Consider the following 26,174-nt stretch of genomic DNA (forward strand, 5'->3'; position numbering starts at 1 on the left):
CAATATATTGCTTCATTCTTATCGATATTTGTTATTAAATATCTCTTTGATTTGGACGCGTAACACACGATTTTAGTAGTAAATTTATCTTCCTTATATTTTCGATTTTAATTGTGAGCTAGAATAACTGAGTCGCACCTTGCCTTTATAAAATTATTATAGTTCACTGATCGTTATTCCTAAAAGCGATGTGCGAGTCATACTTATTATAAAACAAAGTGCGTACGATACACCTCGTCCGTGTTAGAGTATGCCAATATCAAAAAGCAACTTAAATGGTCATTGCATCACATCTAGCTTCGTACAAATACGGTGGGGCAAAATCTTATCTTGAAATGAATAAATATTAACATGACTACAAACCTTTCTGTCACTTCTTTATCGCAGGACCCATAGGCCTTTAATAGTCAATGCGTTAACAGTACTCCTATCCAGAATTAGTGTCTGGATGTGTATAAAGCCTTGAATGGATTGAGCATGCTCAATGCTGATGGGATTCTTCCACTTGCTCAGAACAATCGCCTGAGAAGGCATTAAGATAGATGTACGGAAATTTGCCTTTAGCCAGCGGGTAGTTGGTTGGTGAAGCAAACTTCCATCTGTCGTAGAAGTTGACAGCTTAAATAGATTAAAGGCAGAACTTGACAAACATTTGGAGCGAGTGAATGGATAAATTTTTTTTTGACTGATGCTATAGAAGCTTGCTTTCTTACGTGCCTTTGCTAATGTTAGTTGCTCTGCGGCCGCAGCAGAGTTTTTTTTTTTTTTTTTTTTTTTACCCCTTGGAACTGGGAATTTAAATCCAGTAAACGGGCACGGAACACATCCGTAACGTACTGATGCACCTAAGCTGCAATATATTCTCTCTCTCTCTTGATTCATGTTTACCACACTCTTTAAGCTTTCATTAAGAGCTTATTACATTTTAGGCTCTAATTCTGTAACTTCAGGGAATGCCCTTTTTTTAACAATCCTAGATTAATGCATTTGATCATGCTTCCACCTGTCTTGAACGAATACAAATCTTTAATTCTAAATATGCGGACGAAAGACAGAACTCACTCCTCTACCCTTTAACCATCAATATTTTCTAACCAATTTAATGGATTATAATTACCTTGAATCATGATAAAATACGTCAGTATATTTCACCGGGCATCGTGCTTTTATATAAATTCTCAAAATATTTAAAATACATGCATCATATTCTTATGATTCAAAGAAATAATTTACATAGCTAAGAATTATGAATACAAGTTAAACTCTGGCTTTTATGATTATTCTGATTTGAGCTAGAATTTGGCATTTGTTAACCGTCTTTGTTTCTTGTTAATATCCCATGTATTGGCCGATCGTAAGGCTTTTAAGTCGTCCTCACGAAGTGTTCTTTGATCTGTGTACAGGTTTCACCATTAACTGATTGAATCTGTTTAAGCTATTTTGAAACAATAACCGCAAAAACGATGGTTTCTGATAGCATACATTGAATAGTGTTAACGGTGTAGGAAAGATCCAAACAGATGATGATTATTCGATTTGATGTCTAGGAGTAGAAATTAAGAAACTATCGATAAAGATGGCCAATTGGTCCCTGTCATTTAGGGCTTTTCGTGTTGTGAAGAAGGCGGATGGGTGAGCCAAACGGCATTGATAATTGTTTTATGGATTGGTTTGACTTAATACAATTTCCAGAGTTCAAGTAAGGGACGATGTCAACGAGGAGATCCACTGAACGTACTTTAACCATAAACAGTGAGAAGCTGTCAGCTACAGGTCTTTTTTTTTTTATTACTGAGCTGCTGCAAAGGGATTATTATATAGGCGCGCTGGTCGCATTATGATCATCAAAAGAATCTTTTGGGCTCCTGAAATGATGTCAAGGAAGCTCTGATTGTATTCTACATATTTGTGGAGTTTGGCAGAGTGAAAAACACAAACTCGGTTTCAAAATAATTTAAGATATTTAAACTTGTCATAGGTTACCAGTTTAGAATAATTTCTCTCGAGTGAGGCTGCTTCCTTGGTAGTGATTTTTTTAGCCTAGTCTACGAAAGTGGCCCCTCTTCGTTTCAATAGTACTGTTTGGAGCGGTGTAATGGGACAGATTATAATCATCACGGCTACAGAGTCAGGATTTTTACATTAAGACATGAAATTATAATAATCATAAGGAGTAGAGGGTTTCTCAGCACCCTAGATTTTATGTTTCATAAGACTCTGGTTTGACGTTCAGATCCTGTGGTTTTTTTTTATTAATTTGTAGCCAGCAGAACAAACTTTCCTCTTTCTTTCACACAGATAGCGAAAGTAGTTTGTTCTGCTTCAAGCGTTAACACCATTATATTTAACTGAGAGGTTTTAATTTCGCTAATCACAGAAACACATCCTGCAAAGTTCTTAATTTCTCTGAAGTCACGTTTTATTTAATTTTCAGTAATCCGATTTATATTCATTATTGGTAGCTGAGACCTAACCCCGGAATATGTTTTAACCAATGCAATTGCCCTATTGTTTCACGAGCATCTCGGAATAAAGTTATGGATTTTATTTGACACTGCCAATTAATGAATCTATGGCCATTTCAACGTTCCCCACTTCTGTTACAAATATCAAATTAATCTGAAATAGGGCGTTGGAGTTCAATGACACCAATCCTCAAGGTTCTCAAATTTCGAAATTCTTTTTTTTTCTCCTTCACCACGTAGTTGCTCCATGCGTTCTTTCTCTAACTCTCATTTCAAGCACGGATTTACTTTTTTCTGTCGGCGGTTGTTCATAATAAAGAAAGCCGTTTACGTCCACTTCTCACTAATCTTCTTAAACAATAGTCATTTCTTTTTGTGAAGATATATTGAGAATCTAGATTTACTTTTTGTTTCTTAAACGCGCTGTCTTTCATTGTGCGGGGTCATTAAAATTAATTATTGCTTTTAGGAAGCAATTTTCTTACAATCCAACTATTAATTGCCTCGTATCGCGGTATTGGTACATTATAGAGCAGATTTTCTTTAAGCCATCAGCAGGTTCCAAATTAATCGTTAGGTTATACAGTTAACAAAGGAAAGAAGCAAATATATACAGACATGTGGTGTTAATGTAGCCTGCAGCTTATAAATGCAATAGGACATTTAAATCGTGGGCAAGATATCGCAATTTTCCACTCGTTTTGGAGAGGTCTGTATTTGATGCTGTAATTTTCTTCGAAATTAGGTATTCAGAATATGCAAATAAGCTCGTGAATATAGTTCTGTATGTATATGTGATCATCTTTTTCTTACTCACATAGTATTTTTCCACAGGCTCCCCTTACATGATGCCCCTGTCTACGGCGATACTTAAGCTCCAAGAGGAAGGGGTTCTTCAGGTACTAAAAGAACGGTGGTGGCGCCAGAAGGGAGGCAGTAAATGTGCTCAAGATAGTAAGAAACTTGCTGGTTCAGCTAACGAACTGAATCTGACCAAGGTGGGCGGAGTGTTCGTGGTACTTCTGGCAGGACTAGGGGTGGCATGCGTGCTTGTCATTGTGGAGTTTGTTTGGAAGACAAAATCCGTGTCGGAGCTGAAAAGGGTAAATTGATTTTCTGTTAGTTTATTATAAAAGCGTAACAAACAATAAATTATCATAGTTAAATGAATGTCACCTACAGTATATAAAAATATATTTACATACATATACTGAATTACAAAGATAACTGACTGCGTCTATACATTAATATTTGCATAGGTATTTCATATGAAGCATAATAATACGTTCAGACTTAGAAGAGACAGGTGAGAAGATTAAACGAAGAACTATTACCAGCTTCGTTCTCGCCTAATGTTTTGAGAGAGCAAATGCAGCACAGTTTAAGTACGTTAATTCTAAAATCACTTTTATAGCAAACATTTTTCCAGAATACAGCTGGGGTTGGTACCTGCAAGTCAAACTGTGCATACTTCCATATACTAATTAGTCTCTCTCTATCAATGTTGACTCCAAGCTTCTTGGCCAAGGATTCATCAACACAAGGTCAGCTGTGCTATTGAGTGAAGTTTAAAATGGAATTGGACAGATCTCACAGCGTTATATTTCCCGAACTCCCTTTCTATATCATTAAGGGTACTCACACCAGCTCGATCAGGAACTACATTATTGGAATGCACAATAGAGTACTGTTATTCATCATGGCTTAAACCATAACAGCACTAGTGCTGTTATGGTTTAAGCCAATTTCGTTCTAAAAGTCCCGGCGGCTATCACAAAGATTACAATTGCAGTACGTCGGTTTGAATCCTGTTAATGACACACGTAGAACTGTTCCTTTCTCATAGATTTGTTGAGCTTACCAGGTTTTCTATCTACACGTATATGTTTTGCGCTGCATTTATTAGATGGGATATATATCTCAGTGAATGAAATTCAATAAATAAAAAAACTCCACCTGATATACCCTAATTGCCATAAATATCTTCCAAAAGCGTAATTAATAGAAATATAAAAAATCATGCAAATGCCAACCAAACATACATTTTATTGCATTTACGTGTACAAACTGAAATGACAAGTTAAGGTAATAGTATTATGTACTGTAAATCAGCAAAATAAGTCCCCAATATTTTGTTGTTCCTCCTCGAGTTGCACTTACCTGGCATAGACTTAATCAACTTCTAGTTGCCAAACCCTTAGAATGCGCTCCTGCAGCTCAATATTACTTGTAGGGTTCAAATCTGCACTGTACTGCCAGCATTTCTGAGGTATGACTGCACCTTAAGGGAGAAAAAACATTGTATGTTAAGCCTCGTGAGACAAGAAGACAAACTGATCATAAAATTTAACAATTTTGCTATGTGGTGATCCTTAATAACGGGTTTCAGTGCATTTGCACCCAGGCCATTTGACAGTCAATCAACACATTTGGTGTTATGCACGTGGAATTTCGATTCGTCAGAAAAGATGACTATGTCCCATTGCGTGTTGGGCGATAGGCATGCAGACAACATTCTTAAAGCCGTCTTTGGATAGTTCGTGCACTTGTTTCAATACCAAAGGCTAGTTTTAGATGAGCACTAGCATAGTCACTCTTGCGGCCTGATCCAGGTCTTCTCTTCATATCACGCTTTAATTTAGGAACCCGGGATAGTGTTCACAGCCTATTTTATCATCGATAGCACAACAGCTACACTTTCTCTTGGTGTCAAATGAACATATGGAGCCATGCTTACACCTCCGCAAAACAGGATACTAATGAGCGTATATAATAAGATTCTTTATTAACATAAATTTAATAATAATCATCAAAATGAAGTAGTAATTACAAGTTGAGCAGAACATGAAATGACATCGGCACTTACGTAAATGTCCTTTACAACAGCAAGATGCCTTGTGTATAGTCCACTGGTCGGTGTCCCTTGAAATTTTGTAACAGCTGAAGCCTTCAGCTTAAGGAGGGGTACTACCGTGATCCTGCTTAGCTGAGCACAGATGAAGGAATGCCTTTATTTTTAGGGCGTGTCGTGTAGATCTGGTGCCACCACAAGTTGACCCACTCCAGCACCCAGAATTCGAGTGCTATAGTTTCCTGAGGCTGGTGCTGCCGACTAAACTTCCACGGCATAGGAGAGCACAACACAGAAGTAAGTTGCTAGGTATTTCTTTCTTATTGTGCGTTTTGCACAGATCAATTTTCATTCCCCAGAACGCTTTTGAATACTCAACTTGGCATCAAGGATTCCACACTGTCCTGCGAATTCCGGACGTAGAGAAGAAGTCATCCGACTTGGCGTAAAGATGATATAGTTTAACTTCTCTGGATTGACTGACAGGCCAAATATTTTGGCCTGTATACAGATTCAGAGGAGGTTTGTCTTTCTTGTGAGCCGCCTTGTGGGATCCCTACTTCGACGCTTTAGAGACTAATGCCATTGCCTGTGAAGTGAAGCATTCTCCTAGATAGCAAATTATTGAGGATAATCCCATAGAACCTTTCAAGCCCTTCTCACACAAAATGCCCAATTAATTTGGTGTAAGGAGCATGTCAAATGGACCCCCCTTCCCCGAGCAGTGGAAGTAATTTATTTTCTCGAATGAGAGACAAACGATTCGCTGCAGATGTGGTGAAGAATACCAGCCAAGTAACTGCATCTTTCATGACGACTCTGCTCCTTGTCCTCGGGCGAAAAGTGTAAGTAGGAAGAACGGCGGTCTATTACAACTGTTAGTTGGCAGAAAGATACCAAAACCCTTCGTGAACTAACTAATTCGTGTTTGGAACCGCAAACTATCAGTTGATTATCTTCAGAAATTGCTGCTGTCATCAGGGCCAGAGGAGGTTCAACTAAATATTAGTTTGCACTTGGTGAACTTTTCCATTTAAAATGATAAACTGAAGAAAATCAAGGGCTTCTGATAACATTTCAGCCAAAACTGTTGTATAAAAGGTTGCAAATGCTCATTTTGGAATATTTGGAGAGCACCTGTCAAATATTCCTTAACTATTAATAAATATCTTTTGTTTATATTTCTATTTATGGTGCTAGTCATTAATATAATATACCATCGCGAAAAAAAGTTTAGAACTGCGAAATTCCTAGGTGATGCACTTTCTTTGAACACTATGACTGCACCACAAATGAAGAATAATAGTAAGTTGAGCTGCCCAGAGTGCAGAAATGAAAGTGTGTGAGAAAAAGAACACTAACCCTAGTTTTAATCTTTTTTATATTCTATTAAGCACCATTGCATCTCCCTGGTGTGTGAACAAGATGAATGAGGGGCGAAAAGTATAAAAATAGAATGCGGATTATGAATGAAGTATCGTATCTGGCGGCATTGTTCTAGAATGGAGAGTGTGGCGCAAACATGTTGCTACCACGGTTGAACTGCACTATTGACGTATACCAAGACCTAAAGTACATAAGGAAAAAAAAATCAGGAGCTATTCTGCACTGGTAGTCAGAGTTACTAGGAAAGATTGGGGGACCCAAAAAAAGAACCCTGACGCTATATTACAAGACTGCATTGGCAGTGAATAGAAGAATTCTGGACATGATTCAAAGGACCATGCTCTTAACTACGACGCGTGCGTGTAGTACAGTGAGTACCCCAGCACTGCAGGTACTCGCTGGAGCGCTTCCTTTGGACCTGGAAGTCATTCGCACAGGTCTGCTTTACTTGCTATCCAGGGGAGCGGCGGCCACACATCTGGACTATACAACAGACCCACCTGCTAAAATTATGGCAGAGAAGATGGACGGAGACCACCAAGGGCGAGATATCCAGAAAATCTACCCAAAACAGCCGACCTGGTACTTCCTAGGGTACTATTTGACATCTCTAATAACAGGGCACGGGCGGGGAGACAGAAAGCTGGAATCACATAGTGTATGAGTGTCTACAATATGAAGACCTCGGAGGGTACTTATACCAAAAGGATCGGAATCCCATTTCATAGATACTCAGGATGAATATAGAGCATTATCCCAGTTCGCATAAGACCTCTTCGTCAGGCGCAGGACATTAATCACCATCTACAATGACTGACATCAAGTACCACCATTGAGACACCAGCCAGGACAATGTAAGGGGCACAAGGACGGAGCTTGCCCCATGAGTGAAGAAACTTGAAAACAGAAATGCAAGAGTAGCTGCCAATAGCCATCTCAAGAGGGTACTCTAGCCCCCTTCACACCTACTTCCTTGGGGGGGGGGACGTTTTCGTCCTCCTCACCCTAATCTATTAGCCTCATATTTCTGTCTGCCTTCTTTCCCCCCCCCCCCTCTAGCGAAAGCCCTACACACCAAAAATTTAACATGTCTAAATTACCTTACGCCCATAACTTGGCCTAGCAAAACAAAGCGATTCTACCCCTAAGTCGACGCGTTTCTTTCTTCTCATTTTTTTTTTTATGTCCTAGCCGCCGAAATCTCAGGAAATTAAGCGGCAGAATCTGCCAGAGTGAAACTGGATTCCTGGTCTGCCTCCACGGGGCGTAAGTAGGGCAACGTTGGGCCTCAGCGGCTAAATGACCAGATGAACAACGGTACAAGGCATCACACATATACAAAGTCCATACACTTTTAAATCTCTGGCTTTTCTAGTCAATAGAGTCACCCACAATGTAAACTACGCGGAGATGGGGGGAAACCCTGGTCAAGGTCAAGGTGTGTTTGTTTCATTTGCGGTCTCCAGGGTTTCCCCTATATGCCGCTGTAGCATCTGAAAAGGTGAAGGCCGGCAAGTGTATGTATGTATGTAGGTGTGTAGTTATGATGAGTGTTGAGTGCCGGCACTGGCGACTTTGCAGCCAGGAGGCAGGGGACACCTGGTCCCCTGCCCTCTGACTCCCAACCTTGGCCACGAGGAGGCGCGCCAGTTTCACTTTCTAGTTGAGACTCTTACTGGGGCTATCAGGCAAGCCTGGGAGCCCCAAGGGAAAGGAAGTGGGGGTAACAATTGAGGTATGGGGAGGTTGCATAGAAGATAAGGGAGAGATAGACCTCACATGAAATAGAAGAGAGAAGTTTACAATAGTGGATAGAGTTAAAAAAAAAAAATATATATATAAATAAAGTAAATAATAATAATAAAAAAAAAAAAAAACTATATACAATGTTTACTATTAGCTAAGTGAGTACGATCACCACTCCTGGGGGACTTAATCAGACAACCAAAACTATGAATAACACTTCATTACATTAATTAACACCATTTGAAAAGTATTAGGCCACAGCAACCAGACACACTTGTTCAGTCGTTTTACAGGACTCAACCACTTTACCTCAACTTTTTTTTTTTTTTTTCTGGCTGGTGCTATGATTATCTGATCCGACACTACCAGATTTCACCGTTAAACTCAGAAGGCAAATAGCGAGGCGCTATCCATGGACATACATAAGTAGCACCCTGTCAGCGTTTTACAATTCAATATCATATATTTACAACATGCACAGCCAGTTTTTCCACTGTACACAAAATCGCTATTAATATCGTGGTAGTCTTTACAAGTCACAGTTTGACAGAAACCACACTGCTCAAGATCACTAACACAACCAACAAGACAACCTCTGTTAAATCTAATTTTATATTTATGGCAAATAATCTGCAAAACACAACATTATTACCATCGTGGAATCAACATAATTACTTAAGAAAAGAGAACTAAGGACTTGTTTACAGAAAACATATTTTAAGGAAAAAAAAAAAAGTTCTTGTCCTTGAATACAGACTCTGGATTACTTGGCATCACTGTTTACAGATCGACTCCAATTAGTCTCTTCCTACGTGCAAACAATTTATCTGCAAAATTACAAAAAGCTAGGAAATTTTCTTTATCATTGACAAAACATGGTAGGTCATCTTCATTGTACACTTCTGTAAGAAGCTGTAGATTATTTCTTAAGTCTGTATAGAGATAGCAGTTAAATATTAAATGCTCCATGGTTTCAGGAGCACCACACTTACACAATGGAGAGGCAACCAACCCCAGAGAGAACAATTTGGAGTTCAAGCTGCCATGCCCTGTTAGAAGAAAAGATACATTCAGACCTGGGCAGAACCAGGCCAACCGTTGCTTGGTAAATTCTAATATGTTGGGAAAGTATCTAAAAGTAACTCTACCAACTTCTGCATTGGACCAAGTTAATTGCCAACTATTAACAAACTCTCTTCTAATTCTACAATTATCATCCTTAGTTGGTATGTCTAGATTAATTGAATAGTTGCTCACCCTTGCAGGCAGAGCTTTCCGACGATAATATTGTAAGTAGTGATAAATAACTTCATATTGAATGGGAAGTTTTCCACTCAGTACTTGGAGTGCCATTGTTGACACTGTTCTGCAATTTCTTGTGATTGCAAGAAGAAAGAAACGTTGTGCTTGAGTCAAATACTTCGAGACTAAACAGTTATTAACACGATAACCCCATGCACCTGCAGCATAACAAATTATTGGTATAAAAATACACTCGTAGTATAACTTTAAAGTTGCGGGTTTAATTCCCCAGACATTTTTATTTATTCTAATGATTTTACTAGTTAAGACTTTTATTTTGTTCAGCATATTTTTTGCGTGGGCTACGAAACTAAATCTATCGTCATTCCAAGATATTTATACGTTCTTACAATTTTAATGGATTGATTATTAATTTTTATACTGGGGGGCCTATTCAGGTTCAAATAACCTTTCAAAAGCATTTGTTTAGTTTTGTCAATAGAAATCTGTAGTTTGTGCATACTACACCAACCATCAAGGTCTTCCAAGATTTCGTTCGCACGTTCTTCAAGTTCCCTACGAGACTCTCCAAAAACCAAAATGGTCAAGTCATCTGCATATGCTGCCTTCAAAATTTTGTCGCGCTGTACCCCAAGCCACCCATCAAGAACCACATTCCAGCAGATAGGTCCTAGGACTGATCCCTGAGGTCAACCCCGAGTAACAGCACGAGTAAGCGAACAGACACCAGAATACACCACTAGGCTACGACCATGGAAATAATCAGAAACTAGTCGATAAAGGGGAGCAGACACCTCGGCCTCCCGGAACCTCGCCAGGACACTTTGCCACCATAAGGTGTCAAAGGCCCCTTTGAAGTCCACAAAAAGGCCGAGGACATACTTGGAATCCGCATTCGAGACCGAATCCATTACAAACTTTATAGCATCAACAGTTGAACAGCCTTTTGTAAAGCCAAATTGAGTGTTTACTTGGAAACCCTGGTGCCGTTTTACCCTAAACACATTTTACCAAGAACTGGCAGGATAATATCGTTGCCAGAAAGCAGAATTCTGTTGGTCGGCCATGGCGCCATAAGTAAAATCACCATCAACAACATCTTGGACATATTACTCCCACTACACGAGAACAGCAACAATGATACCTATACTACCACCACTAACCATCACCGGGTATCGACCTACTGGAGCCTGAAATCGTCGAGACAATGCCAGAGGTAATACTCACCCTCTTTAATCACGGCCTTAATGAGGGATGCTTTCTACAACCTTGCAGGACTGCCAAATTGCGCTTAATCCTGAAAAGTCCAAACAAGCAACAGAACCTTCCAGAATCATACGACCGATAGCCCTTCTCTCCGTGCTAAGTAAATTCTTTGACCACCTCCTCAAAGATAGAATCAAAACCTGCTGCAGGCCTACAATTACAAAATCAATTCGGCTTTAGGAGGGGCTGCTCACTCTGGATACCCTGGAAAACATTAACACAGCTGCTGAAACAACAAACCCTAAATATCTACTTGTAATCGCAATAGATTTTGCCAGGGCATTTGACACCCTGTGGTGGCCAACCTATACCAATGCGTCAAAACATTTTGGCAACAGAATGGTTGTCGCAGAAACTCGATATCGTTCCATTTCCAGACAGATCGTCAGAGGCTGCCCACAGGGCTCAGTCTTGGGTCCGCTCTTCTGGAACATGGTTCTCGACGGTTTCCTAGACCTAGGTCGTGTGGCAACTCAAGCATACGCGGACGACCTGGCCCTGGTACTGCGAGAGGACAGCAGAGCCAGGCTAGAAACTTCTGCTACTCGCGCCATTGACACCTGACAGACGTGGACCGATGAAAACAATCTCCGCATATCCTCAACCAACTCAGTACTGCTAAAAGGTACCATGGACATTAGGAGACCACCCCGCATCCAAGGCACTAAAACACCTTGGGGTTGTCCCAGATAATAACCCCTCATCTGACCTACATACAGAAAAAGATCAGAAGATACTCTACTCTGTTCATGAGGGTCTCCCGCCAGGAGAGCCCCCAAGCTATTCTATAAAACCGTATGCCGCTGGCGTGTGGTACTCGAAGGCCACCACGGCCGTCAACAGAAGAAAACTGGACAGCACGCAGCGGTATTACAATACTGTAAGCACACTCTCTCCCGGTCCTCTTCCCCTAGACCTGGAAATAGTTTTCCTCAGCCTAACCTATCAACTCTCCAAGGGACGGGAGGCTAACCACCTGAACTTCACCATGGACCCTGAAACTGACCACAAATTGGAACGCAAGCGTCTCCTCGCCATCTACCTGTTGACCGGCCATTAGAGAAACTCCATGGATTCGGATTGAGTGACACCCCCCCCATGCCACTACGGTCTACGCGAGACATGGATGTAAACAGTATAAAGTCCTGCCTCAGCAATAGAACAGTGCAGGTAACCAACAAATACCACACAATCACGAGGAATATACTGCGAGGCTGTTCTCATGGCTCTGTTCTTGGGCCATTGTCTTGGACGAGTTTCTGGGGATGGATCTCGGCGATGTCAAGCCCCTGCCCTTTGCTGGTTGTTCATTCTGGTACAAGAACCACATTGGAAGTTCAAGCCAACTTTGCACAAATTAACAAATTAGATGGTTATTATGGCAGTCATTCAGTGTAGCCACGTGTTCTGGAGCTCCTGAATGTTGAGTTATAGTAATGTGTTTAAAGTATTTTCTTCCACTGGAAAAGTGTGCCAGCTAAAAGAACTTCGCAAGTGGATTAAGTGGGTAAAAAAATTTTGTTATTACGAGGGTTATCTGGTCTGTACTCTCTCGTCATAGACCAAATCCCTTTAGGCTTAGCATTCTGCTAACGCTTTGCTGTAGTCAAACACGCATTGTTGGCAGTTAGGCCTAGTGGATATTGCTGGGAATACGATACGTACAGTACATAAAGTTTTGGTATCAGTGGGTAGCTCTCTTCTCCAGCTTCTGAAACAGGTACCAACAGAAGACTGAAACATACAGGTAACTATTATTTCTATAGATTAAAACTGCGAATACCTGATAGGACATTTTCTAGTTCTAAATTCGCAACGTGTACGCTTACCGAGGGTAGAGCCTTTCGAAATCACTACACGGTCGTACCTCCTGCTGTACTTCCCCTTAATAGGTGGGCAGAAAGGCCTTAGTAAAGTTACAGTAGCTCACTATACTTCTTTTGCCTCGGGGAAAGAGCGACCTTAAAAACTAACGGAAAACACATGTCTGGATTACAAAATATGGATAAACAGGGATCAGAAGCAACCGATCAAATATGTAATATATGCCAAAAAGTGAGCAAATGCGCTATTAAATGCAGTGGATGCAAGGCGGTTATTGGAAGATGTTGCTCCTCGGTGGACATAACTCGACTTAATAGAACTAGAAAGAAGAAATTTCTTTGTCTTACTTGTAAATCCAAGAAAGAGAACGGTGGGGGTGAACAGGTAAATAAGCCATTTAAAGAAGAGTCTAGCGAAGGCGAGTCGGGCGATGACGCCGGCAGCGAACGCGAGCCTACGGACTCCTCTCAAGATATCTGCTCTAGGATAGCCGAAGAACCAATTAATGTCATAGGTGACTCGATAACGGAAATACGAGGGTGCGACGCATGTCCAGATGACTGCGAACATCGGAGACTTCTCAGCGGAACCCAAGACACTGAAAAAATTTCAAACCTCGTTGTACAGCGTGTTGCAGAAAACCCTCATTACGGCTCGGTGTTGGTTTTTCCCGTAGGGCCCTGTACATTGTGGTGTACAGGGCCCTACGGGAGATCCAAGAGGAGAACAATGAGCTAAGGGAGCAAAACATTAAAATCAGCAGAAGTCAAAAGTTATTAGAAGAAAAATTGAACGCACTATTAGCGCAGTTCCAACTTACAGATAGAAAAATTGACACTGCTGTAATGGCTATTAAAAAACAAGAAAATAGGGCCCAATACAAGGATGCGGACAAGGCACGAACGGATCAGCATACGCAGACATCCAACTTACAGAGGGATACGAAGGGAAAAGCAAGGAATGCTAAGAATAATATCTTTAAAAATGAGGGATGCGAGTCACAACTGCAGCTAAGGGTGTCAGGATCTGAAATCTCCACTGAGAAAAATTACATGACTAGGCCTGAAACAAGAATAGACCCCGCCAAAGCTAGTCCCTTCTCCCTATCAACCCATGACAACCCCGAGAGCACATTGAAGACTGAAATAAATACTGGGTTTATTAGACAACCTACCTTTGCACAGATTCCGGCCATTAGAGCGAAGACACCGCAGCAAAATAAGGCGAGTAAACCTGCCCCATCGATACCCTCCCGCACAAAGCAATCCATGTTTGAGAACAATCTCGCGGGCTATAGGGTTCAAAAAACAAATCAAATCAATGATGAGCACAATAGAACCGAGACCACAATGAAATGTGTCGCGGGTAACAGTCAGAGGCTTGCCGATAGTTTTAACATATCCTCTGTACAAACCAGAGGAAAGATATTTATCTCAAGACTCAACCCGCAGACAAGTCCAAATCTTATTAAAGAAATGTGCGACAGAGGATTAGGGATTGACGTAGAGGTCAAGCAAATACGCACAAGACATCCTGCATATTCCTCTTTCATACTCTCCTGCCCACTAAATAGTGAAGGACGGCTCTTGGACAGAAACATCTGGCCAGTAGGAACGCTAGACATACAGAGAAAGGGCTGCGAGGCCCACAATTAGGAACAGCACCGCAAACCTAAGAAGAGCCCTATAGCAATCAACAGTCAATTTTTCTCTCGCAAAAGAATCGAACCAGATTATTATCTTCTTGCAAAACGTAAGAAGCATATCAAATAAGCTTCACGCACTACAAACCTTACTACTGAACTCGGATAATGATTGCGTATGCTTAGTTGAAACATGGCTCCATAATAACAGACACCTGGACGCCCTTGCACACTCCTGCGGTTACAACTGCATCGCAAATGGAAGAGAGGGTAAAAGAGGAGGCGGTGTAATGATTCTTTTGAAGAAAGGATTCTCAGTAGTCAAAGAACTCGAGGCGCAATCTGAAAATTTCGAGGCTATCATTGCCACTCTTGGTACAGAAACGAGGAGATTGCAATTAGGCGTAATATACCTACCACCGGAACACACTAAAGAAAACAGAGCCGAGCTTATTACGTGGCTCACCTCAAATCTGAGCACGAACACAGACACAGTCATAATGGGAGACCTAAATATGCCACTACCAAAACATCGGGAGGCAAAAAGCGAGTTGGACGATACAATGAAAGCTTTAAACATGATCCAATTGAAAACACCAGCAACAAGAGGAACTCAATGCCTAGATCTCATATACTACAATACCCCAGATATAAAGTTGAGGAATAGCTACATGAAATTCTCTTCGGATCATCAACCAGTCATGTGTGAAGCCACTTTAAGAAGAATCCGGGACATCCCTCAAACTGGTCGGCATCCAAAAAGGGAAACAAAGATGATTTTCTCATCAAAATATATTAAAAGTGACGTCATGCTGAAACATCTGATGGCATATAATTGGCAAAACCTATACCGTTTGGGCACTGATGACGCCTTATCAGCGCTCTCACAATCACTCATGCATATAGCTGAAGAAGGAGCATCGAAGGAAATAAAAGTATCAGACAGGGCAAAGCCCTGGTTCAACTCACAGTTGAAAGTAATTTTCAAAAATAAGCAAACATTGTTCAGGAAATGGAAAAGAACTGGGCATCCAGAGGACCACACCCTGTACAAACATGAAAGAGCACGCTTCATGAAGGAGAAGAAACGGGCACACATAGACATGGCTAAAGCAAAACTAAAAAAAGGTAAAAGAATTGTCAGCAAAAAAAGCCTCGCGCATAACATGACTGAGACATCCTTTAAGGAATGGACCGAAGCCACTTTCGGAACACCCCTCAAGGAAAACCAAATTGACAGCGAAGCAAACAGTAACAGGATACAAGATGTAATCAAGGGGTTTAAGGAATCTATCAATAGTAATCGGATTGTCACTAACAATGAACATCTAAAGGAAATCAGTATTAGCAGAGACAACCTAAAAAGTGCAATCAACAGCCTCCCAAATAAAGCAACGATTGGGCCAAATAATTTCCCACTATTTATGATCAAAATCTGTAGCTGTTACATCATCGATGTACTACTACACATTTTCCAGAGGATTTTGATGGAGGAGAGCTTCCCGACGCTGTGGAAAAGCTACTTTGTAAAACCTATCCCCAAAATCTGTAAAAGACTTCAGACCAATCGCTATCGGATGCTCTCTGCAAAAAATCTTTGAAAAAACAATCCTGCACACCATTATCGAGCATTGCTTCAAGCACAGGCCAGAATACCTGCACTCAGTACTTCCGCAGAGATCGACCATCACCAACCTCATGGGGACACTGCTAAGGATCCAACAAGCACTAAACAGCAAGAAGCAGGTGGACGTAGTCTTTTTAGATGTGGCATCCGCCTATGATAACATATCCATCCCAGCTCTCATAGTCATTCTGCGGGACTACTTTCACATTGCAGGAAATGTCCTCCATTTATTAAAGAGCACTCTTCGGCGAAGACAAATTGCGGTGACAAACGAAAACATGTGCGCAATGTATGAGGTGGATAAAGGGGTCCCGCAAGGCAGAGTTTTGTCTGCCACACTTTTTGCCATAGCCCTTGAACCCTTCTTAGCCCAGAACAAGAAGCACTTCATCACATACGCCGATAATATAAAATTTTTTATTACCTCAGGAGATCAGAAATCAGCTGACTACCACAACCAAGTGGCTAATACTAAAATAAAAGAACTTCAAGAGTACCTAGATTGTATCGGGCTGCAGTTGAATGGAAAAAAAGACGGCACATATGACTTTCACAAATAAAATAAAGCCAAACAAAATGGAAATATTTGTGAACGGCATCCTCGTCCAAAAGGCACAGACACACGTTGATCTTGGTCTCAAGTGGGATGAAGGCCTAACCTTTCGCCCGCACTTCACATACATCCGCAACAAAACATACGCGGCGCTTTGGGCAACCAGGCAAGAGCTCACCGGTATTAGAGACCCCGGTCTGATGAAGCAATACATCAACAGATGTGTTACTCCTATTCCCCTATACGCGGCACAAATCTGGTCTTCAGCTCCCGAAAGCAGTATCAAAGCCTTTCTAGGACTCGAATACTGGCTCTTGAGATGGCTGAACAGAATTTCAGCTAAACCTTTTACCATCTCAAGAGCTATACTATACTCCAATTTAGAGGTCACACCCTGGAGACAAATAATCACGTCAAGGAACATAATGACCCTCGCTCAGCTTTTAACAGGACGACTGGATGCACCGAAAGCCCGAGAGTGGATAGAAATACCCGGCGAAAAATCAAGACGAGTTGCAGATAAAGAACCACAACTGAAAGCGGCATTTACGCAGTTGGATAGCCTCGGAAGATTCTTTCCAGCAAACACAATCCAGCTATTTAACAACCTCAACATCAATCCTGAAAAGCTCTGCAATTGCAAATCATACAGAAAGGAAGTTCTCAGAAACTCTTACTTGCAAATACAGATGTAAGGATACAGTTTCAGCACCTTGTTCGGCCAGGCACAAGCCACTGGGCTTTAGGAAACCCGACCTCATCAATGTGTAAGGATTGACCTACCTACACAACTCTAATCCCCACAGAAGAAGAAGACTGCTGGAAAATTGAACTTTAAAATTTTTATTTTGCCGTATCACGGTCATTCGTGTTGTTTCATATGCTGTACGTTGTTTTGGCTGCTGTAAATATTTGTGTTTATGTAAATATGGTAAAACTCCCACTTGTGTGTGTTTAAGCAGAAGGTTTGCTTCAATTGTCACGGTATGTTCTTACCAGTTTACAGTAGTAAAAGTATTTGCGAATAATTAATAACTCAAATAGTGTATTTTCCAGATAAAATGTAGTTATAAATCAGATATTATGTATTTCATGTATTTTATAATTGTAACATAGTTGTATATGTATTTTCACCCTCTAGCCAGCAGTTGTAACCGGGTGTTCTCCTAAGAGAAATAAACTGATGATAATAATAACAATGTCAATCCTTCTAAAAGGAAAGCTCCAAATCCGACGGCCACCACTGATGAAAATTAACAACACGCCGATCCGTCTCTACACAGAAATCAAGTATCTGAGCCTGTATCTAGACGCCAACTTATCCTTCCACCCCTACTTAAAATACACTGCAATGATAAGGCGAATTGGGGCCTAAAGAATAAAGCTCTATCATTAATATATGACAGTCTATGTCCCGATTGCGTGTTATGGAGCCCCATCTGGTGTGAAAAGGCAATCCTGATTCCATTCAAATATTTATGTTACTATCGGTTACCAAGACGTGCTGCTGTACTGTCAGCACCCCTGCATTACAAGTCATTGCAGGTTACTTACCTCTCTATCTGGAAGTTGTCAAGAGGGGTCTCTTCCAGCGCCTGAAGAAGGGAATCCCAACGCAATTGTTAAATCTGCAGTTGAACCATGCAAATGACCCTAAGAAGGAAAGAAGAAAAATTGCAGACCACCTACAAAACCTTGGCAAGAAACATGGGACACAACGCCGAAAAGAGCAATCAGAGCAATCAGCAAAAGGTTTATTCCCTCAATAAGTCGGACTTCCCCAAAGTTTCCTTTCTGCTTACGAGCCACGGACCGTTCCAGCAAAATTAACAGCCATAGGAATAGAAAATAACCCATATTGCCACTGCAGTGAAGAAGAGTCCTGGGAACACCTTATGTACGAGTGTCTCACTTACGACAACGCTAGATTTCAATTCCTCACAGAGAGTCAATGAACCCCCCCCCCGCAATCAGGAGTCAACTTTACTTCAAGAAGAGGCCAAATACCTAGCCTTAACACGCTACGCCCAGGCTGTTTTCAATTCTAGACGGGCTAGACGTGGAACTCAGGGCAGAACAGAATAACGTGCCACCCCTGCGATCCCCGACTGGGGTAGGATACACACAGGAGCACGTGCTCCTGTGCTTTTCAACTCCATTCTCCATCCTCTTCCTTAGAGTGGACTGCCTTTCCTATTGGTCCACTCCAACTACTGTTCCCCACATTTTGACCTCTTCTTCTCTTACTCCCCATATGATCTCTTCTGAAAAGAAAAAAAAACCGTTATCTTTTTATTTATGGCCTCTGTCAGGAAGCTCGGGCAGCCTGGCTCACCTCCCAGTAGTTGTGGCGGGCAACGTAGGGGTGTAGTTTACAAGCTACATTGTAGTTTACAATTTAGTTTACAAACAAACTGCCCGGGGGGGGGATGTGATCAGGACCTGGCAAGGAGACTATACAACCACTTGGGAGCAATCGATGGGTAATATACTCGACAGAATTTTCGAGGAACTCGCGACCCTAATTCTGCGAAGAAAATGAAAAATGTATCACCCCTGGGCTCTTGCCCCGTCATCCATGAGGAACTCTGCGCGGCTGCTACCAGGATCAGAAAAGCGCAAATGCCCGGGATTTGATATGATCGAACCGGAGATACTAAAAAAAAAAAAAAAGTAGAAATTTCCCCGCAAATCCTACTCACGCTCTAAAACAGATGTTTGGAAACAGGGAAATTCCCTGCGGCGTGGAAAACTGCAAACACCAAGCTAATTCTAAAAAATCCTATTAAGAACCCAGAATGTCCATCATCATACAGACCCAACGCGCTGCTCTCAGTGGTCAGTAAATTATACTGAGAGGCTGCTCCACATGCTGATACAGAACCACCGAAAGACCTAGCAGCTAAAAATCATTTTGGCTTTAAGCCAGGATACCCTTGGAGATCTGCTTAGGAAAGCACAAGAGTGCAGGAAAAAATATTTATTAGTCATTTCAGTCGATTTTGCCGGGGCGTTCGACTCACTTTGGTGGTCGAGGTCCTTAGCAGACTGAGAGAAGCTGCAGTACCCATCAATTTATACAAAGCAATGGAAGACTACCTTTCAGACAGAAGAGTGGAAATAAATACAAAAAAAATTACAAGATACGTATATAGGGTCTGTCTTGGACGATTCCCTGTGCAAGGACTTGGGGCTGGCTGAGGCCCAGGCCTTTGCGGGCGATCTCATTGAAACAGATTCCAGAGTCCAACTGGAAAACATCGGTAATCAGGAAATGCAGAAATTACAATACTGGGCCGACGAAAACCATATCCATCTTGCTGAAAGGAACTCTTCAGGTATTTTATTCCGCTCCAAATAAAAATAAATGGCCTCACCATCAAACTCACCAAGCAAATGAAGTACTTAGGAGTTATCTTAGACAATAACCTATCCTTCATACCCCACCTAAAACACATAAGAATGAAAATAAGAAGATACTCAACCCTAGTGGCTAGACGAGGAAGGACTGGAGACTGAAAAAACGAACCCTAATGCTATATTATTAGTCAATCTACGTAGCTTCAGTATGGCACACCAAAACATCACTGGTAACCAACAAGAAAATCCTGGACATGACACATAGGACCATCCTATTGACAACAACTGCACTGCAGGTGCTTGCTGGAGCTCTCCCCCTGGATTTAGAAGCTGTGAAAACAGGGCTGCTCTACCTGCACTCAAAGGGATTGACCGCAAATCATCAGGACTCCACAATCAACCCAGCAAGAAGTCAAAAAACGGAAAGAGCACGACTACAGACCTACCTCCTTCAGGAGTGGCAGCAAAGGGCGAGATCACTCGTAAATTCTTTCCAGAACCGAACAAAATATACCCAAGGCAACCCGGCTGGTTCTTCCCCGGCTTGCACCTGACCTCGTTACTCACAGGACATGGACCCTTCAACCAGAAACTGTTCGGCATCGCCGATGACCCAAATTGCACATGCGGAGAGGTCGAAAGCTGGGACTACCTGCTTTACGACTGCCCACAATACAAAATCACTAAAATCCATTACCTCCCCAAAAGGATTTGAACATCACTTCATTGACACGTAAGAAGAGGAGTACCGAACGCTTTCCCAGTACGCATAGGACCTCTTCACAAGGAGAAGGGTGTTACTTGTCATACATCGAGACTGATAGTACAGTATCATAAACAAATCGCATAAGACAGAGACAACTCTTGTAAAAGAAGGGGATTGCCCCATGAGTGTCCCAACCTGAATCAAGTGGACAAGAATAGAGACAAACTGCAGCCTAGCTCCCAAAGCCTTCCGGCAACCTGAAGAGGGCACCCTAGCTTCCTTCACCTTTAAACCCTACTCCCTGGGGAGTAGGGTTTAAAGGTGAAGGGCCCCTCTTTCTTCCCCCCTTTCATCTTCACGCTAGCGAAACCCACACACCTAAATGTAAATACATCCAAAATATCTTCGCCCGCGTCCCGGCCTATCAACTCAAGCGACATCAACCCCACGATTGACGCTGGTATGTATTTATATACACACATATTATTATATACATTATATACATATTATAAAATTTTTATATTGCACATATATATGTGCAATATAAAATTTTTATATTGCACATATATATGTGCAATATAAGAATTTTATTTTAGGTCCTAGCCACTGAAATCTCAGGAAATTAGGTGGCAGGACCTGCCAGAGTAACTTAAGTCTACTGGTGTTCTAGTCTGCCTCCACGGGGCGAAGGTGGGGGTTAAGCGGCTAAACGACCAGATGAACAACAGTACACGACACTACACATATACAATATCCATACACTTTTAAATTTCTGGCATTTCCAGCGAACTGGTACACCCCAATGAAAACTACATCCTCATACCTGTTCCCCCCCTTCTAACTAAACCGACTGAGTACGCCGCCAAATTCAACCGCTTTCGACCTTTCCAAATTCTAGTGTTTACCCCCCTTATTTTTTTCTTTAGGCCTTGCCACTGAAATCCTCGGAAACACTGGGTGCCTGATCTTCCTCCTCGTGGCAAAGTGTGGGCAACGGCTAAATGGTCAGAAAAATAACAGAACATAACACTACGCACTTTTTAAATCTCTGGCCTCCACAGAGTTCTGTGTCACTTACAAAGAATACAACTCGGAGATGGGGGAAAGCCCCGGTGCCGTCAGACAACTAGCACACTTTAACAGTACCATTCAATGCTAACTATACGCTGTATTTCAGGAGCATCTGATTTAGCCATTCCATTTCACATTAATAAAATCAAATGAAGCTAAGCTGTGTTGACTTCAACGATGATTCTCAAAAGTGGTGGATGGACTGCAGGTTATGATTTGAGCGTTTAAAAAACATTCCAGATTCGTTTCTAAAACGTATCTCCACGTCCGATCTTATAACTTATATTTTTTCGCCTGTAGATGCTGCTAATAGACCAAGTTGAATTAAAGGATACGATCTTCAATGAAAAAATTACTGGACTCTTCATCTTTAAAAAGGAAATAAACAGCGTCAATTTAAATGATATCCACAATTCTAAACTCCAACAGGGAATTATCATTAAACTAACGCAACATTTTCTTAAAAAATGGCCAGAATTTTGTAAGATCCAAACAGCGAGTTAGTTTTTATTTTAGCCATTACCAGAAAGAACAGCGGTACTCATAAAATCATTCCTCATCGGACAAAGGTGATAAGGGCCGCCATTATAAGCATTCTGTAGAGAACAATCAGCTGGATTTCCCTTAGGTGCAATTCTACAGACCATGTAAGAAATCCTCTTGCGAATAAGACGGATACAGTGAAATGTGTTAAGGAAAGAGGTGCCCATTTCACAAAACGCATTGTAGTTTTTAAAGAAAAAGTTTTTAGACGGCTTCTAAAAGAAATTGCGCGCAACGGTTTAACACATTATTGAAAGGAACTTTTAAGAAATTGGGTGGGAATCCTCCGATCATATTATTCTTTCAAACGTCATGAATCATTTAGAAAATAGTGTCGAAGACTGCGAATTTACAAATTTTAAACAACTTCCAAGTACAGTAATAAAATTATTTGTTCGAATGTGAAATGAGTTTTATGATTAGCTCATAAAGAGATTTTTATCGAGTACTAAAAAGAGGAAGAAGCAAAGCTGCAACTGATGGTTCTTTTTTATATTATACTGAGAATATTGTCGCTTCGTGTAACAAGATTAACCGTTTTCGAAATCCGATATGCTATTAATTCCTCCCTAAGATGGAATACTCATAACAGTCCCCAAGTTTCATCTTTACCACAGAAACACGCAGAACGGTCTGATCCGTGTCCTCTCAATAAGAAGGTAGTGTAAATTTGGAGTTAACAGAGTTACCATTAATATTTACACGCGGAAGATTTTTTTCTAATACTACCTTTAGTACTATCATGCCATTGATCAACCAAGAGAGACCCAATACGATTCTTCTCTTCTTTGTATGCACCAATGCAATTAATTTCAATTGACAGATGCCCGTATGGTATTTTACACGCTGTATTGGAAACAGTTCGCTTTTTGTAACCCACGTCTAACCATCCATAGAACAAATTCGGATGTTCTTCCTCGTTATCCGTGCAATCATTCCAACAAATTTCCCGATCTTATCGGCTATGCATGTAATATGGGAAAAGAAGAGTAGTTGCCTATCAAATAGGATCCCTAAGTATTTTATCCTTTTCACATACTGGAGATGAGCTCCACCTAAAGAAACTACCATGTTTCTAGTCATCTTCGAAAGCAATGAGAATTTTTAGCACTCGATGGACTAAGACTTGAACCATCATATTTTTGTTCTCTTTGAGTAAAAAGATTTCTTGAAATGTGTTAACTGGGTATAAATCATTAGACAATTGATAGCAACACTTTTACATATCCTGCTAAAGAGAGAGTTTTATTTTGAGGTAGGAATCGGATCCTATACTTATTTGTGAAAGTCCAGTCATCGCACTAGACGATTTTTAACACCACAACTCTAGAAAAGTTACGTTTGTTTTGACAATATATTCGTGATAGAATATTCTCATAAATTTATTTTGTTACTTTGAATGTCCTGAAATGGCCATTTAGGAAAAATGGTGGATTGGACAGTAGTGCCTGCCTGGCAACCCAAAGGTCGCGGTTTCGAATCCCGCCTCGGGCTTGAATCACAGTAAAAACTTTGGGAGGTGCATTATGGCCACAGAAGCTGATGCGCCAATAACTAACAAAAAAAGATTGGACAGTGGTAGATAGGGTAATCCAACCTCTTAACAGGAATTTGTTGCTAAAATAATGATATAAAACGAATTTTGATTATTTCGGCTTTGAAACAGTTATTACAAGTCTAATCTTTTATGTACCCTTTCGTTAATCAGATGTACGCTTATTTCTAGGAAATGGAACCTGAAATCCGATGAAATTCTGAGTTACCTATCCATCCAGGTAAGTGGTATTCAATGAAAATAAGTGAAACAAAATTTTCATAGTTATTGAGATTAAATTCTTTGATCCATTATGCCCACAAATGAAAGTTGTATCCAATTCGGTCAAGTCTCTAAGGTGCTGATTATATTAAATCACGATTACAATTAATTTTTAAATTAAAGCAACAATTCACTGACAAACCAGTTAGGGCTATGTCATATTTTAGGATCGTCCGCTAAAAACAAAGTAGAAGAGCATATTCTATCATGCATGTCTATCATACAGGAAATCATTCAAGTATGATTTCAGAGTTCTGAGTATAGAGCTCTGAAAATCATACTTGAACAAAATAAACTTTTTTATCAATCTGATAACAGAAACGAGAATAACATCTGTTTAAAAAAAGATAGTCATTTAGCAGCTTCACTATCTCCAATTCATAATTTTTTTCAATAATCGCCTTGTATAGCCAAGATTTATAAAAATTATACAAAAACGTTAGACGGAAAGCATTTTTTGTGCACAGGTTGAAATCATATTCTCAGCTCTTAAATTAGTCAGAACATTGCAATGCAGTAGAACCTGACTATAACAAAAATCGGTTTTCACTTTTAAATTGCCATTTCTATCTTTGTGGGTATGTTTATCCAAATAAAATTCTTTCTCGTAATCGATAGATTTTCATATGCAATGCTTGGCGCCAGTTTAAGACCCTTCTAGTGTTTCTCTTCTTATCAAGGAGCCTAGAGCAGTCTTCGAAAAATATCAGAAAACAAAACTGGCTTTTCAAATTTCATAATTCAGCGTTAATACGGTAGCCCACAACAGTTCAAATTTTATGAGTGTTGCAGTACACGATCTCGATTCATTTTGACAGGTTCTATTGCGTTCTCGTTTCAATACTAACTAAAATTTCTTAAATGCGTCTTTTGTTGTAATGTAACTGTTCCTTCTCTGCGTTCTTTTTCAGAACCAAAAGGCCACGGAGAGATTGTTTGCCGAGTTTCCTGCAAGTCCTGAAGTAAGTCGTCTGCTAATCGGAATAAGCGCCATCTGGTGTTTCTCCTAGAAGTGGCTTCATCAACTATCAGAGTTGCTCAAGCCTATCACAGAAACGCGAAGTCTGTGGTAGGAATCTAATTGTGGTTCTTCTGTATGTGTGTGAGTCTTGTCTATGTGGTGAAGAAGTCTTCTGGAGATTTTAATACCCGCGCATAAAAAAACCAATACACGCACGAAGCCTTTAGCTCCACATAAGCTGCACAGTGTTGTCTCCAGATATGCTTTGTACAGATTTTTTTCCCTTTCTTTTCTAAGACGGGTAAAAAGTAACTTTCTACGATGCAGGTGCGCCTACGTGTTGAAGAACAAGTACGCTATCGATAACTGTATTGCAATTGTAAACATTTAGATATTATGGGGAAAAAGAGCGATTTTGTTACTGATGGCCAAAGTCGAATTTTATTTAACGATTCCTGTATGCGTTTCCTAGGTAACGAGATGAGTGACAAGAGGAAAACAAAAATGTACATAGTTTTGTAGCGAGTGCATTTTATAACCATAGAATGTGTTCTTTCAATTAAAGTAACAACGCGAACTTTAAACAGAACTCTAATAAATGCCAAAGTTCAGTTCAGAGAGATATTGTTGTTAAAAGTAGAAACAACATCTGAACATTAATACCATTCTGCTCACACATTTCGAACACTTCCATTGTTTAGGTTAGATCGATGTAAGTTGATGTAACCTAATTCAAAGGATGTTGATCTATTGAAATGGTCGCATATTACATTATATTGAATATTTTCTAAGTCCATCTGTGAAGTAAAGTATATAATGTCATTTTAACAAGTCTGGAATGAAAATAAACTTTCAATGTTATTACATCTGCAGTGTCTGTGAAGTTTCGTTCACAAGATGAATATGATATCGAGATAAAAACCACGCGATTTATTTTTTTTCAATTATCAACTCGGACTACGAATTGATTAGAAGCGCATTTCGATTGAATCTATGGTGTTGAATATGTGAAGTGATTATAAAGATCAATTCAAGCAGAAAAAGTAATTTCTTAGCGTAAATCTTAAGTGCTCTTCAAATAGATATTCCACTAA

The 26,174-nt window shown here is 40.5% G+C and overlaps 1 protein-coding gene across 1 annotated transcript in view; it reads left to right on the forward strand.

Moving 5' to 3' along the window:
• The window catches only part of LOC150080904 (uncharacterized), a 256,611-nt gene extending 230,776 nt beyond the window's left edge, over nucleotides 1-25,835 (forward strand). The window contains exons 30-32 of the mRNA XM_090380849.1: nucleotides 3,300-3,568; nucleotides 24,030-24,078; nucleotides 25,031-25,835. Coding sequence (XP_090236975.1) covers nucleotides 3,300-3,568; nucleotides 24,030-24,053 — 293 coding nt within the window. The 3' untranslated portion in view covers nucleotides 24,054-24,078; nucleotides 25,031-25,835. The remainder of the gene's footprint in view (nucleotides 1-3,299; nucleotides 3,569-24,029; nucleotides 24,079-25,030) is intronic.
• The last annotated feature ends 339 nt before the right edge of the window (nucleotides 25,836-26,174 follow it).

This window comes from Mastigoproctus giganteus, chromosome 9 (assembly GCF_048544385.1).
Source record: "Mastigoproctus giganteus isolate SK-2022 chromosome 9, ASM4854438v1, whole genome shotgun sequence".
In the NCBI taxonomy this organism is placed as follows: domain Eukaryota; kingdom Metazoa; phylum Arthropoda; class Arachnida; order Uropygi; family Thelyphonidae; genus Mastigoproctus; species Mastigoproctus giganteus.